The sequence below is a fragment of the Mobula birostris genome, chromosome 10, assembly GCF_030028105.1.
Source record: "Mobula birostris isolate sMobBir1 chromosome 10, sMobBir1.hap1, whole genome shotgun sequence".
Taxonomy (NCBI): Eukaryota; Metazoa; Chordata; class Chondrichthyes; order Myliobatiformes; family Myliobatidae; genus Mobula; species Mobula birostris.
Genome location: NC_092379.1, coordinates 102,615,934 through 102,629,714, shown reverse-complemented (window position 1 = coordinate 102,629,714; position 13,781 = coordinate 102,615,934). Strand labels below are relative to the sequence as shown.

At 39.8% G+C, this 13,781-nt stretch overlaps 1 protein-coding gene across 3 annotated transcripts in view; it reads right to left on the bottom strand.

Moving 5' to 3' along the window:
- Positions 1–12,218, bottom strand: part of fhdc2 (FH2 domain containing 2) — a 67,644-nt gene extending 55,426 nt beyond the window's left edge. For 2 of the 3 annotated variants that reach the window (XM_072270731.1, XM_072270733.1), the window contains exons 1-3: positions 12,050–12,218; positions 9,284–9,438; positions 7,556–8,124 (exon numbers count right to left, since the gene is read on the bottom strand). In XM_072270731.1, coding sequence (XP_072126832.1) covers positions 7,556–7,972 — 417 coding nt within the window. In that variant the 5' untranslated portion in view covers positions 7,973–8,124; positions 9,284–9,438; positions 12,050–12,218. The remainder of the gene's footprint in view (positions 1–7,555; positions 8,125–9,283; positions 9,439–12,049) is intronic. The other variant, XM_072270732.1, reaches the window with a different exon arrangement.
- Between the last annotated feature and the right edge of the window lie 1,563 nt (positions 12,219–13,781).

The following is a 13,781-nucleotide window of genomic DNA, read 5'->3' as shown; positions in this document are numbered from 1 at the left end:
CAAGCACAGGCAATGCTTGGAATAGATTTCTGGATAATAAAGTGGATAAACTTGTAAGGCAAAAAAACAATGACATCATGTTCCAAGGAACTAATTAATTTAGGCTTGGACAATAAACAGGCGCTTTCTGGTTTGGGCAATAAATAGACCACTGTGAATCTACCATAACTCAACACCCATTTTCTTATGTGTTCTGTGGTTTCACCTGAAGATTAAAATTGAGAATATGTCCAAAACAATAATTATCAAAGCCATTTATTAATAGTTTTAATCGAGTTAATGCAGAATTTTAAACCTAAAACTGTGCTAATTAGTTTGAATTGAAATAAACTAATGAGTCTGGCATTGTATATTGAGTTATGAGTTACAACAGCCTCTGCCATAGGATTCAATACCTGCTATTTGATGAAATCCCAAGCATTTGATGTGGAAAATAAAAATCTATGAAATCCAACAGTTAGGTTAAAAATGGCCTTAGTGATAGAGAGCAAAGAATAATAGTCCAGTATTTTTTTTTGTGATTGGAAGGCAGTGTACAGTATGGATCCATAAGCCTCAGGATTAGATCCTTTGTGTTTATGAAGTATATTGACTAAGACTTAAATGTAGACCCATTGATTATATAAAAGCTGACGTTTGTTGACAGTGAGAGAGGAAGTTCTACAAAATCAATTTTCTCATTAGGTGGCCACAAATGTGACAAATGGAATTCAGCCTGTGGGGAATGCATTTGGAGAGGGAAAACAAGGTGAAGATTACATGATAAATGAAAGGATACTAAGGGATCTTAAAGCACACGGTGATAAGATGATTTGAATATAGCAGAATAAATAGGTAAAGTGATTAATAATGTCTATGGACTACTTGCCATTATTGACCAAGATAAAAATATCAGAGAAGGATATCCTTTCAGAATTATATGTAGCACTTGCAAGGTTGTAGCTCAGATTCCAGTCATGACACTTAAAGAAGGATGTGATAGTGTGAGAGAGGAGATATATGTAAACATTTCCAAGGCTGGAGAACTACAGGTGTGAGAAAAGGCAGACTGAGCAAAGGATCCTAAGGGGGTGGTGGGGTTATTTAATTGAGTAGTACAAAATTATAAGAAGATCAAACAGAATGCCCAGTAAAAGGGACAAGAATAGAAAAAAAATCACCCAAAGTGTAATGGGGTCTGAAATGCTTCCTGAAAAGATAGTGAAGATAGAAGTGTTCTTACTCTGCATGTAGAGGACCACTTGAAAAGCAGGAATTGGGAGCTGGGAACTGGAAGTAAGCTGAGTACTTTACTGCATTTGATGTTCACAATGTGGTCTTCTTTAGAGAAACTAAATACTGACTGACTTCACTCTGCAGGAGCCCCTCTGAACTCCCTGATCACTGCCTATTTAATCCCACTCTCACATTATCCTGCCCTACAATAATAATGCTGCTCATGAGCTTGAGGAACAGCAGCTCACCTACCATCAGGGAAAATTGCAGCCTTTCAATATTGAATTTTACAACTCCAGATAACTTGCTTTTCGTGTCTGAATAAGAATTATACATTTTATCTACCCGTGGTATTGTTCAGTTTTTCTCTGTCCTACTAGGCATCTACTAGCCCTGTAATTAACAACTTTTCATCGTCTTGTTTTTTCACTTTCCAACTGCCACCATCTAATAGCCTTTATTCGTTTCTCCTTTTCAAATTAACCCAATAACTGAACAACCAGACGATCCCCACACACAGCAACCCTAGGCTTTCCGAGGTGTTCTCTTCGCCCTATTCATTTTGCCCCACTTTCATTGTGACTTAGAAATATCTTGTTCTCTCTCTTTCCCAGTTCTATCAAAGGATTTTTCACCTGAAACATTGACTCTGTTTATCTGTCCACATTGCCACAACCCAGCCTTTCCATATCTTTTTATCTCAAATTTTCAGCACTTACAATTTTTGATTTTCAATGCAAACTCACTTTATGGCTGCAACAAACGAGATGCTGGAAGAACTCAGTACGTCATGCAGCATCTGTGGAAGGGAATAGATGGTTGCTGTCTTCATTTCCCTCCATAAATGTTGCCTGATCCATGAGTTTCTCCAGCATCGTTTGTTGTTATGGCTTTCAGTCACTTGAGTCTTCAGTTTTTGGTTGGCATGGATGGAATATGATGAATAGTCTTCTCCTGAAAAGTTAAGTTTCTATCGAAAATGTATAGAATGAAAATGCAAGTGCATTAATCAACGTTCATCAAGAGCAGATCAAAATCTTGGAAATCCTTGCTTAACAGCCCTGCGATTGCAGCTCCAGTGCATTCAAAAAGAGGATGTCACCATCCAACCTGAAGCAATAAAGAGAAATAAATGGCAGCAATACCAAGATGTGAAAAAGTGGATAACTTAAAGAAGGGATTTTATCCATTAATGCATTATGAACAATACAATGAGATCAGTAGTTAATAATTTAAAAATAATTGTACCTCTGGTTTACATTTCTGTGATACCTTCTGTGTTGCACCTTTGGTAAACAACACAATCTCTGTATTAATGATTGCAAATTTCCCCTATTATAACTCAGCAACTTGTATTGGTGGCCTGGAAATGGTTATCTTCATGAAAGGGCAGTGCTTGATGGCCAGTTTTAAACAATGCCCATAGCACGTTGTGTGATGGAAGTGGCAAATTATATGTGCACAGTTACATGTACATATTAAATCTTTCCCCATAATCTCCCACCCTGGTCAAGGTAAGAGCAGTGGAATAAGGCTCTAAGGAAGATTATCAGTGAGGGTGGAAAGGGAAGCATCAAAATATCCCAGGAAGATGAGCAGTGAGCCTGGTTAAAAATTGGACGCTGGCATGGAGATGATCAGGTGGTGAGGAGGAGACACAGCTCCCCAAGGGAAGATGAGATGGCCTATAGAGAGAAGGTCGAAAAGCTCAAGGCCTGATGCCAGGCAAATACCCCCTCTCATGGTAAGGTCCAACAGTTTTGTAGATTTTCAACAAACCAAACCAAATTCAAGACAAGTCAGGGAAATGGTAATACAGAAGCACAAACCTGGGGAAGGGTACAAGACCATATCAAAGGCATTGAAGATACCTCATATCTCTGCAGTTCATTGTGAGAAAGTAGAGAAGTTATGAAACTACAGACACACTACCAAGGTCAGGCCACCCCTCTAAACTCAGTCACTGGAGAAGAATGGCACTTGTAAGTGAGGCTACTGTGACAACAACAGTCACTTTGAGTGAGCTGCCAAAGTCAATGGCTGCAACTGGAGATGAAGTTCATGGCTCAACAATTTCTAATGCCTTGCACAAAAAGGGTGTTTATGGGAAAGTAGATAGGAAAAAGCCTTGGCTAAAAAAGAAGCATTTCCTGGCCTGCAAAGACTTTGCAAAGCACCACTTAGAAGATGCAGAGGGAGGACTTGTGGTCAGATGAGACTAAAATGGAATTTTTTGACAACACTAAGTGGTATGTACGGTGTAAATCTAATACCGCCTATCAACCAGGTAATTCCTATTGTAAGGCGTGGTGGAGGTAGCATCATGCTATGGGGATGCTTTTCAGCAGCAGGGACTGGAAATCTGGGGTCAGGACTGATGAGAAGATACAGAGAGATCCTGGATAAAGACTTGCTAGGCTCTGCCAGAAAGCTTAAACTTGTGATCTAATATAGTTGTTAATGGATTGTTTCCCTGCTTGATATTCCTTAGCATTGATCTGAACAAAATGCAAATGGATGGAGTACATAATAGGTATGACATTTGTATACCAGTACATCAAACATGTGATTAGAATTTTTAGAAATAGTTAATTGACAGTGACAGCCTTTGAGAGGGGATGATAGTGGACATCGGTGCATCATAAAGGTCGGGCTACTGGTCAGAATGTCAGTGAGGTGTAGTGATTGCACGGGTGGGGGTGGGGAGGGAGTTACCATGAAAGATATTGGGAGGGACAAGGAATGGGTGGGATAGAGGGAATGGTGATCACTTTAGTTATGAAACGAAAATAGAAACATGTTTAGGGAGATCAATGGATTCTTGAAGATTTTTGTTGTCAGATTCCCCAACACAGCTTGGTTAAGCAACACACAGGATTCTGGATGGAATCGGCAGGTTAGGCAGCATATTTACAGGGAAATGAACTGTTAACATTTTGGACTAAGATCCTACATCTGGACTGAAAGAGTGACAGAGCTATAAAAAGGGTGGAGGGAAGGTGTGAAACCAGTGCCAGCAAACAATAGGCAGATCCAGGTGAGGAGGGCTGATAGGTAGTTGGGGGAGGGGGAGAGCAACGTGGAAATAGTGCTAGAAACTGGGAGGCAGTAGGTAGACGTGACAAAGGACTGAAGATGATGAAACCTAATCAGAGAGGAAGTTGGAAGATGGAGCATAAATGCCCCCAACCCCTCCACCAAGTAGCACAGGGGAAAGTCTTAGTCCTCAGCTTATGTCTTGCTTCTATTATTGAAATTGCCATCATTTGTCAGTCAGGTAGAATGAAGGACTTACATTACTATGATGATGTGTGCAGTTAATACATTATACAGTGAGGTCGATTGACACAAACTGATGTCATGGCATAGGCTCAGCTTGCCCTCTTCAGTTTGTGCTTTGTTGTGACAGAGCACTAATTTCCTTGAGTACACTGTACACAGACTAAGTACCCAATTGCACGTAATTAGCCAATAAAAGTTCTAGATTAATGACTTCTGCATGAGTCCATGATTCATATTCCTACTGGTTTACCAATCAGTTTCACATTTGCTTTTCCAGGCATACTATTTTTATGTCATTCAATTTTGAATAAAAACCATAAAACATTGTTCTGACCCCAATGAAAAGCAATATCTCTGCGCCAAGAATCAATTTTGCTTAGTTAATAGCAGCATCCTTTTAAAGTGTTCACTTCATGGGCTAAATTTGGATTTAAATACATAATCTATAAGATAGTTCAGCACTGTGGACTTCAGGTATAATAAAGCCTCTGAACTGGTAAAAGAAAACTGTACAAAAATTAAATTCCGGTAAGAATGCCTGTTGCTCCTTAATCAACCTATCATCCAGATTTAAAAGCAAGACTCTTTTAAAATCTACACAGTGGGATAATAACACATTGGTCTCCTTTCTTGATTTTTCCTGTTATTAACTTGAACAGAAATCAAAATGGAATGGGATGATTAATGGGTGGGTAATTTGGTTCAATTATCAGCAGCCAGACTTTGTGATTAAATATAGTTAAAGTGAGTGTTGATATTACTGAAAGACTTGAAAGGCTATACAGCCTTCTCTTGTTCATATATTTTATTTTAACATCATTCTTGGGAAAGAATAATAAATTGCGCCCTAGTTGGCACAATGAAACAAAGCACCATCCAACTTAACACCAACAATCCCACGAGACAGCCAGTTAACTACAAAACGTACAGGAGTCAACTAATCCATAAGTACTCGTCCAGTTATTTTTTCATGGAATTACATCTTGCAAAATACTCCAAAGATCTATTTTCATACAACTTACACACAAACATTTGAATTAGTAGCAAAACCAGGCAACTCACCACGTCAAATCTGCTCCACCATTGAGGAAGAGAATTACAAAGACTCACAACCCTCAGATAAAATCATCTCATCTCTCTCTTACATGGTCATCTCCTTATGTTTTTACAGTGGCTCTTTGTTCTAGATTTTCCTACAAGAGAAGATATCCTTGACGTATCCATCCTTTCAAGACCATTCAATATCTAAAATTTTCAAACAAGTCCTCTCTTGTTCTCCTGAACTTGGGCAGGTACAAGTTTAAATTATAAAACCTCTCCTCATTAGATACTTTGTAGAACATAGATTAGAATTTGCATGAGCAGGGATGAAGTTCTGCTGTAAGTCAACCAGAAATGATGCCTCACCTTATGGAAATTCAGTGCATCTAGCAATGTGCACACAATGGAACTTGAAGCCAACTTAAACAAGGCCTGCTGATGCCAGAACATATGAAGCCAGGGAAGATGATTTCCATCAGAGATATCTTCCCAATCTCAATCTGTGTCTTGTCCAGCACTAGAAATATGGGATGAACTTAGCATTCACCTTCTTTGGGCAATTCTTCTTGAGGTGGTTTACGATGAAGATGGTTAGAGGGTTGGGGTGGGGGGTGGGGGAGAGTTCAGATTTGAATCCTCACAAAATCGATATCATCTTTGCATCCTTATTGCAGAGTTAATTATATTTCATGCCATCCTTTGTCAAATAGTCAACAAGCCCTGTTGGCTAAGTGATCTCACTTTTAATTTGGAAAACCAGAGGGATGAGTAACGAACCTCAGAACTGTCTGCTGCATTGCATTTCCACCGGTCAATATTTGACCATGTAATGTATTTTGGAAATTATTGTTTAGTATTTATCCATGAATTTGTTCACTGCAACATGTGGCACTTTGAAAATTATCACCCTACTTTGTGACTTTATAATTGATATCAGTGAACAGGATTTATCTGACATGGGCTTCGTCTTGTTCTTGTTTCCAAGATTTGATGGACCCAATATTCCGATATTATATGTTGATGTTAGCGTCATGTAGTTTAGCCATTGGGACTTAACAATTGGGAAATAAATCAGACAGAATTGGTTGTTGGCAGAGGTAGATTTATCCCCACAAATTATGTGTCTAAAAATAACAAATTTAATCCGGTCAAAGGTCAAAGTTCTTGTTTTTTTCAATCTCCACCTGTTCTGATTTGAGTGATGTATTTAGAAAATAGACATGTTGCCTTTAGCATGTGTCAACTCCAGGAAGCAATGAGTTCACACCCACTGAATATGAGCCTTAAATGAAGTAGCAAGATTCTTTTTCAATACTGTGCCACTATAAAATGATTCTGCGGGCTGTGCTTCTACAACATCAAGCTGCAAAATCCATTGCATTTTACTCTTTCCACCTCACTCTGTGGATCACTATAAGGGATTTTTATGAAGGGAACAAAGCAAGAGAATGGAGTACTTTGTTTTCCCTTTAAGGCTACCTTTCCACCAGAGTCTCCATGATGTCTCACTCGGATATTACAGAGATGATCTGCCAAAGAGGGAACATATTGATGAGGAGGCTGAGAAGAAAATATGAATTCAATTTGCAAACCTATAGCGAATCATGCATCAGTTAAAAAGACATTTCATAGTAATGCATGTAAACAAATTGCAGTCTCTTTCCTAATACTTCTTTGGCTACTTGTGAAACCTGTCTAAGAAGGTCAGGACTGCATCCCTGCAATCATTTGATGAAAAATGTGTGTTGCTTGGATTTCCAACATCTGCAGATTTCCTCTTGTTAATGAATTTTCTCACCCCACCTCTCTCGCCATCTCACAGTCATAACATGGAATTAAAAAAAAAAACAAACTGCTGGAGGAACTCAGGATTGATTCAGGATTATGACCCGAAATATCAACCAACTCCATGTCTCCATTGAAGCTGCTTGACCTACCAAGTTTCTCCAGCAGTTTGCTCCAGATTCCAACACCTGTATTCCAGATACATAACCTGATTTACTTCCAATTAACTTACCCTTTCACTGGTACGGTATGGACAGCTGCTTTTAAAACTTCTTCGAATGGTCTTCTCCTCCAATGATACATTCACCACCTGTTCAAATAACTCCTTCATTACTGAAGTGTCTAACTGAAAGTCATCGTCATATTTATCCGCAGTCCAGATGTTATTTTTTCCTAAAATCCTCTCCTTCGGAATGGGGATCCAGTTCACTTTTTTCAGTTTGGACTTGTGAAGAAGACAGGGAGATGTTGATTCCAAGAGCGGTAGTGGTGGGGGTGGGGGTGGTGGAGGTGGGGGAACTGGTGGAGCCATCTGAAAGCCACCATTTGGTAATGGCTCAGAAGTGGTATCAAGGACAGGAGGAAATGGTGTTGGGCACAGTTTGATAGCTTCAGCGCATTTTGTAGTGACCGTCATATCCATCATCATCTAATTGCAGCCTCTTGATAAGGAGGAGCAACGAAAGTGTCAGTCTTCATCACCAGGATAAACATTACTCAGCGACTTAGCATGTACACATCCATCTGCAGCCTCTGTTATCGAGCTGCTCTCTGCAGTCCTTCATTTATTGTGTTTGCATCCTTCAATAAAAGAAAGGAAAGTTCACTTGCCAAGTGTTCAGCTCCCGATTATGTACATCTATTGTTTAAATGCACACTGAACAAAATAGTCATTTCCAGTTATGAAGTCTGTGAGTCTGCCTGGTTCATCGAGACTGTTACTGACACTTTAAATGTTTATTGCAAATTATGAGTCACATACATAAAAGGCAATGTTGGACCATTGACCCACATTACCAGAAAGCCATATTCCTTTCCAGTTTGTAGAATTTCCCATAACATTTCTATTGCTCATCGACTTTTTATAGCAAGATGTTCAAAAAACAGATTTAACAAAAAAAATCTGCTGGTCTACCAACTCTCAGCATGTGCAACATCCACATTATAAATGCAATGAACACATAGATATGCATTTTTCTCTGAGTTATTTCTCAATGTAAAAACTATCAATGGTGAATTGTAATTTCTGCTTATTTTAAATACAGTAGGATTTTGTCTTGACAGTACGTAGCTGATCCTGATCAAGCAAGGGACACAGAAGATGATGCAATCCCCCGGGAATAACTTTGCCTGATGGAATACAGATTTCTATGAAGTGAAACAAACTATGAAAATTGTTGACTGAATTCAACAGTACCAAGGTGATTGATATTGCATGGCAACTGTTCATTCATTGAATGAAAGCCTTTCCTGTTTATAAAATCTAATGGATTGCCACATGGGGCCTTGAGTGGCACATGCATTCTGTCGATTTCTTCTGGCACTTGTGTGAAGATTAATAGTCTATAGAACTGGAGCGGTTTTTCATGTTGTTTATATGATTTGATTAGGAAAGAACTGAATTGTGTGGCTCTCCTGAATAGAATATTAATTACTATAAGGCCACAATGGCTAATGGTCTGTTAATAAAGCAAAGACTGCCTCACGCTACCTGAAAGCACAATGTCACAAAGAATTTTGAGGTAAAATCGTCGACAGCCAACAGTTGATTTATCATTTTAATACATGGGAAGGAGAACATTGATGATAGCAATGAAAGCAATTAACAAAATGATCAGAAAAATGTTGAAGAAAGCTCATTCCTGGTCTTTGGACCCTTAAGTGGGTATGTTGATATAGGGAAAAATGCCTTCTCTGGGTCTCTGTTGAGGAAGGTGGGAGAAATGAAGAGAAGGATTACCTTTGGCTACTGGGCATCATCCACAGCTATCAATTGCTTATTTTAAAATAACGTGTGTTTTATTAGACAATCGGCTTCGAGGACATAGTCTTTTTATGGAGTTTCAGACTCCTAGGCTGAAGGTTTTCCTTATGTACATCATATTAGGTATTAACCTGAAAAGAAAAGAAAACTGCTCAAATTGAAAAACAGATTTCCAAAAAATAGCAATTCTGTATAAACTAAAAAGAATAAAAAAAAGTAGACTTATGACATACCTCATCCTAAGAATATGCATTCCAAAGTAAAAGTGATTAATATGACACAAGAGTAACCAGCATTTTCATGGAATTACAAAAACATTCACCAACACAAGGAGACTATTTAACCATTATAACCATGCCGACTCCTTTCAAGTGCAAGTACAGCTTATTTTCTTCCTTTTTACTGTCTCTTTTCCCTTTTCAAGGTGGATGAGGTTCTGTTGGAGTCCGTGATCTATAGCTACACTCAAATTGTGGTTCTCTACCGAGAAGGTTTTCTCTCTTGAGGTTGAATGACTGGCCATTTATGGTTATCCAAGGATGCAAGTTGGAAGACGTGTGTGCCTTTGTGGCAAGGTCCTGCAGCCCTGTGGACGGGCCGATTCTATACTGTTTTCACTGACTGAGGTGTTGTGGGAGAAATGGAGCATCACAAACAGTGGATCAGCTGTTGGAGGCCTCTCTCTCTCTTTCTCTTTCTCTCTCTCTCTCGATGGTGGGGGAGAGTTTGCTGATGATTCTTGAGTCAGAGAACTTGGAATAAAAGCAACGTGGCAGACTGTAGCATCGTAATTAGCAGCTTCTTGCTTTTGGTCTCCGTTCTCGCTATGGGCAAGGTGTCATGTCTCTGTTCCTTTATCGGGGGGGGGGGATTGTGGTGTGTCGAATTGTGGGGTGAACAATTGTTTTTTGTTGTACTGCATATCATGGTCTCTCTTTGGAGGCTTTGCTATTGCTTGCTTGGAGGGTGGCGGATGTGAGGCTTTCTGCTGGGGGAGGGGGACTGTTGATGCTTTGCTGCTGCTTGTGCTGGGATGGGGAGAGGGGAATTTGTGGCTCTAACATTTTACTGTCATTCATTCTTCGGGGTACTCTCCTGCTTTTGTGGATGTCTGCGAAGAGTAAGAATTTCAGATTGTATACTATACACATTCTCTGATATTAGACAGAACCATTGAACAATTGTGTTTCATCCTATATTGTTGATTTTGTCCATAATCCATTTGGCTCTTTATCCACAAATACCCACCCAACTCCGTTTTAAAATGTCTTGCAGAATCAACTTACACTACTGTTTTAGGTAGAACTTCCCAAATCCTAAGTGCAAAATATTTAAACTGTGGTTTTAGCCAATGAGTTAATGCATGACCTCTGGTTACTCACAACTCACCAGACAAAATGTTTTTATTTCACCATCTCCTCTTTTAAGACCCTGTTCCAAGAACAGCACTCCCAACATTTTTCAGTCTTTTCATGACTTAAGTTTCTAACCCCTGGCAACTTTCTCATTTATGTTCTTTGCATTCTTTGATGTGCGGTGTCCAAAATTGTTCACAGTGCTCCAACTAAAGTCTAATCAGCGATTTATGAACTTCTCCATGTGTGAATACATCAAGAATAAAAACAAGAGGATGTTTCCTGCTGTAGACATTATGATCAGGCATTTTTTGAATATCATGTTTGGTCTAACACCTAATTACAAATAATAATGTTTAATTCATTTTCAGATAGTGCAGATGCATATAATGTGGATTCAGCTGTAGTAACAGCAGAAAATTGGAACGATAAGAGTTACTAGTCCGTTTTAAATTAATAAACTTCAATCCAGGCTGTTGATCAGCATAATATTTAATCAGCGAACAAAGCTGAAGAGCTCTCCAGCGTGTGATTTTTCCCCTACAGCTTCAGTTTTTTTTTAAAGTTTCCAACACAAAAGAGCTAGGTCAAAAGAGGAAAATGGGCTGGACATTTCTAATGCCAATAATAACAGCAGTCAAACAATCTCAAATAGATTCCTCTGTCCACTATTTACAGCTTTACCAAAATATTTCGAAAGGGTTATCAGCCTATTCCCCTTCCTGCCGGATAATTGCCGTTTTTTTGCAGGACAGGGACAAATATTTTTATTTCCATATTAAAAATATTTATAACCCTTCCAAGTTATATTTGGATTGCAAGATAGAATTAAGCACGAAGTTTAACACTGCCAGAAATCCAGCACTATCTGCAAATTATATCTGGGATATAACTGGTCAGAAGAGAGAGTTCTGACAACTTCGACACAATAAGAAAACTGCCGTGGTGCCATGTGTTTGATAAAACACAAAAAAAAAGTCGGAGGGGACTACTGAAGAACGCACAATAGCAAAATAAGTTCGATTTTAACAGTGAAGGCTTCATGTGTTACTCTGTGATTCTGGATGGGCGCCAGAGTACAATTACCTCTTTCATCCTGAGGCAGAATTCCAAGACAAAGCAGATCAACTATTCCTGAGTAAAATGTCAGAACTACATGCACAGCACATACGTTGCGAACGACCCTCCGCAAACTTCCCCTATCCGTCGGTCCTGATCCCCGTAAGAAGCTGTACTTGTGAAACTTGGACTAAAATGTGAGGTGCGCCGCTCTATGTCCTTCGGCAGTGCGCAACTACCAGTCACTGTGCCTGGGGACAGACTCACCTCACATTTGTTTCTTAAATCATCCCCAACATCACCCTCAGCCCCTCTCCCCTTTACTCACTCTTTTTTTCTGAACCGCAATCAGATTCTTACAGATTTCCCGATCTCTGGTGCTCTGTTCGCTGGTCCAGTGCCTCGAAGCCGGTTACTCTGAGATTTGTATCCCTGCTTTTCCAAAAGTTTCGAAAGCTTGACGCTGCTGTCCCTGGAGCACGAGCGCAGTGTGTAATCGTCCAAAGCTTGGAATAATGGGAACTTGGCGTATTAAGTGGGAGTGTCCAACTACAGGTGGTTCTGTGACGACAGTCCTCAGGGATCCCTGTCAGGGAGAGGGTGGGATCATAGCTGAGATTAAAATCAAGGCAATTTTGAAAGGGATAACATCGATGAGTGGGATACAGAACGGCACATGACCCCCGTCCTCTGGCCAGTGAGAAAATAAACGGGACAAATCCCACACATTTTCTAGGGACTGGAATGAAAGTGTAGCTAGATCAGTATGGTACTTGGATCAACACATTGAGTCATTTCTTTTATGATTACTTTTTTGAAGACTCCAATAATGATGCAGGAATGCATTTATCATATCGATTGCATCCTCATGATGGCAAGTAATGTATTAAGGAACAAGAAGCTAATCAACAGAATATGATATTGGAGGTACTATGGTGAAGTCTGGCAGAATTTCAAATGGAGCATTGCCAGTTCAGCATGGATGTTAGTCATGGGGGATTTAAAAGACGCGGATTTCATATCAGGGGTAGCTATGAAAACAGAATCTACTTACACTAGAATGCTAATATGGGAACGTCGCAATAAATGTTTGCGAAGGACTAGTTTTTTTTTTAATTGCATTAGACTTTGTGCGCCACCACAGGGACAGTTTGGGGCACCTTGCTTTCGAGCTGCACAGGTGTATTTCTCCAGGACTCTGGATGTTAGGTTCAATCTCGGCCCCAGGATTTCGCTGTTGAAGTTTCACAAAATAGTATCCTTCACTCAACCGTCTTCAGCTGTATTATCAATGATATTCATCTTATTCTGCTCGAGGAACTCAGCAGCATCTATGGGAGGAAAGGAATTACGTATCGACGCTTCGGGTCAACACCCTGCATCAGAACTGGAGACGAGGATGCGACCTCTGTCCGGCATCGGGAGGACAGTTATGAACTGGCAGCGTTCATGACAGCGGGATACTGCCGTCATGAAGAGTTTCGACACAATTCACTTCCTTCCACAGGTGCCGCTCCATCCAGCAGACTGCCTTGTGGGCTAGGTTCCATAGACTCCATCTGCCTTTCATTGGGCCAAAAAGGTCACTGATGATTGTGCAATTCCTTTAAAAAAAAATCTAGATAACATTCAACACACAAAAACTGCTGGAGGAAATCGGCATGCTCCTCTAGCATTTGTGCGTGCTCTTCAAGGTTTCCAGCATCGGCAGAATCTCTCGTGTCCTGAAAATATCAGGCTTGGGGCTTCTAATTATCATTGCATGGCAGTGACAGTATCCTACTTATTGATTTCCAAGTTTTGGGGGCATATTACAGGCTTCTATCTATGCCCATGTGACTGACTGTCAAGTGCCCTGGAAATCCAGCTATTTCTCAGATATATATATATATATAACCTAATGCAGGTTCTATGTCTGTAGAGATATGATGGCATCTCATTGGAAATATTGTACTTGTTCCAACATTCTTCATTATTTCTCCATTATGACAGACATATCACTGGCATTTCTCCCATATTGATTTCCTTGATTTAAGTTGAGTTGAGTTGCATTCCATTCT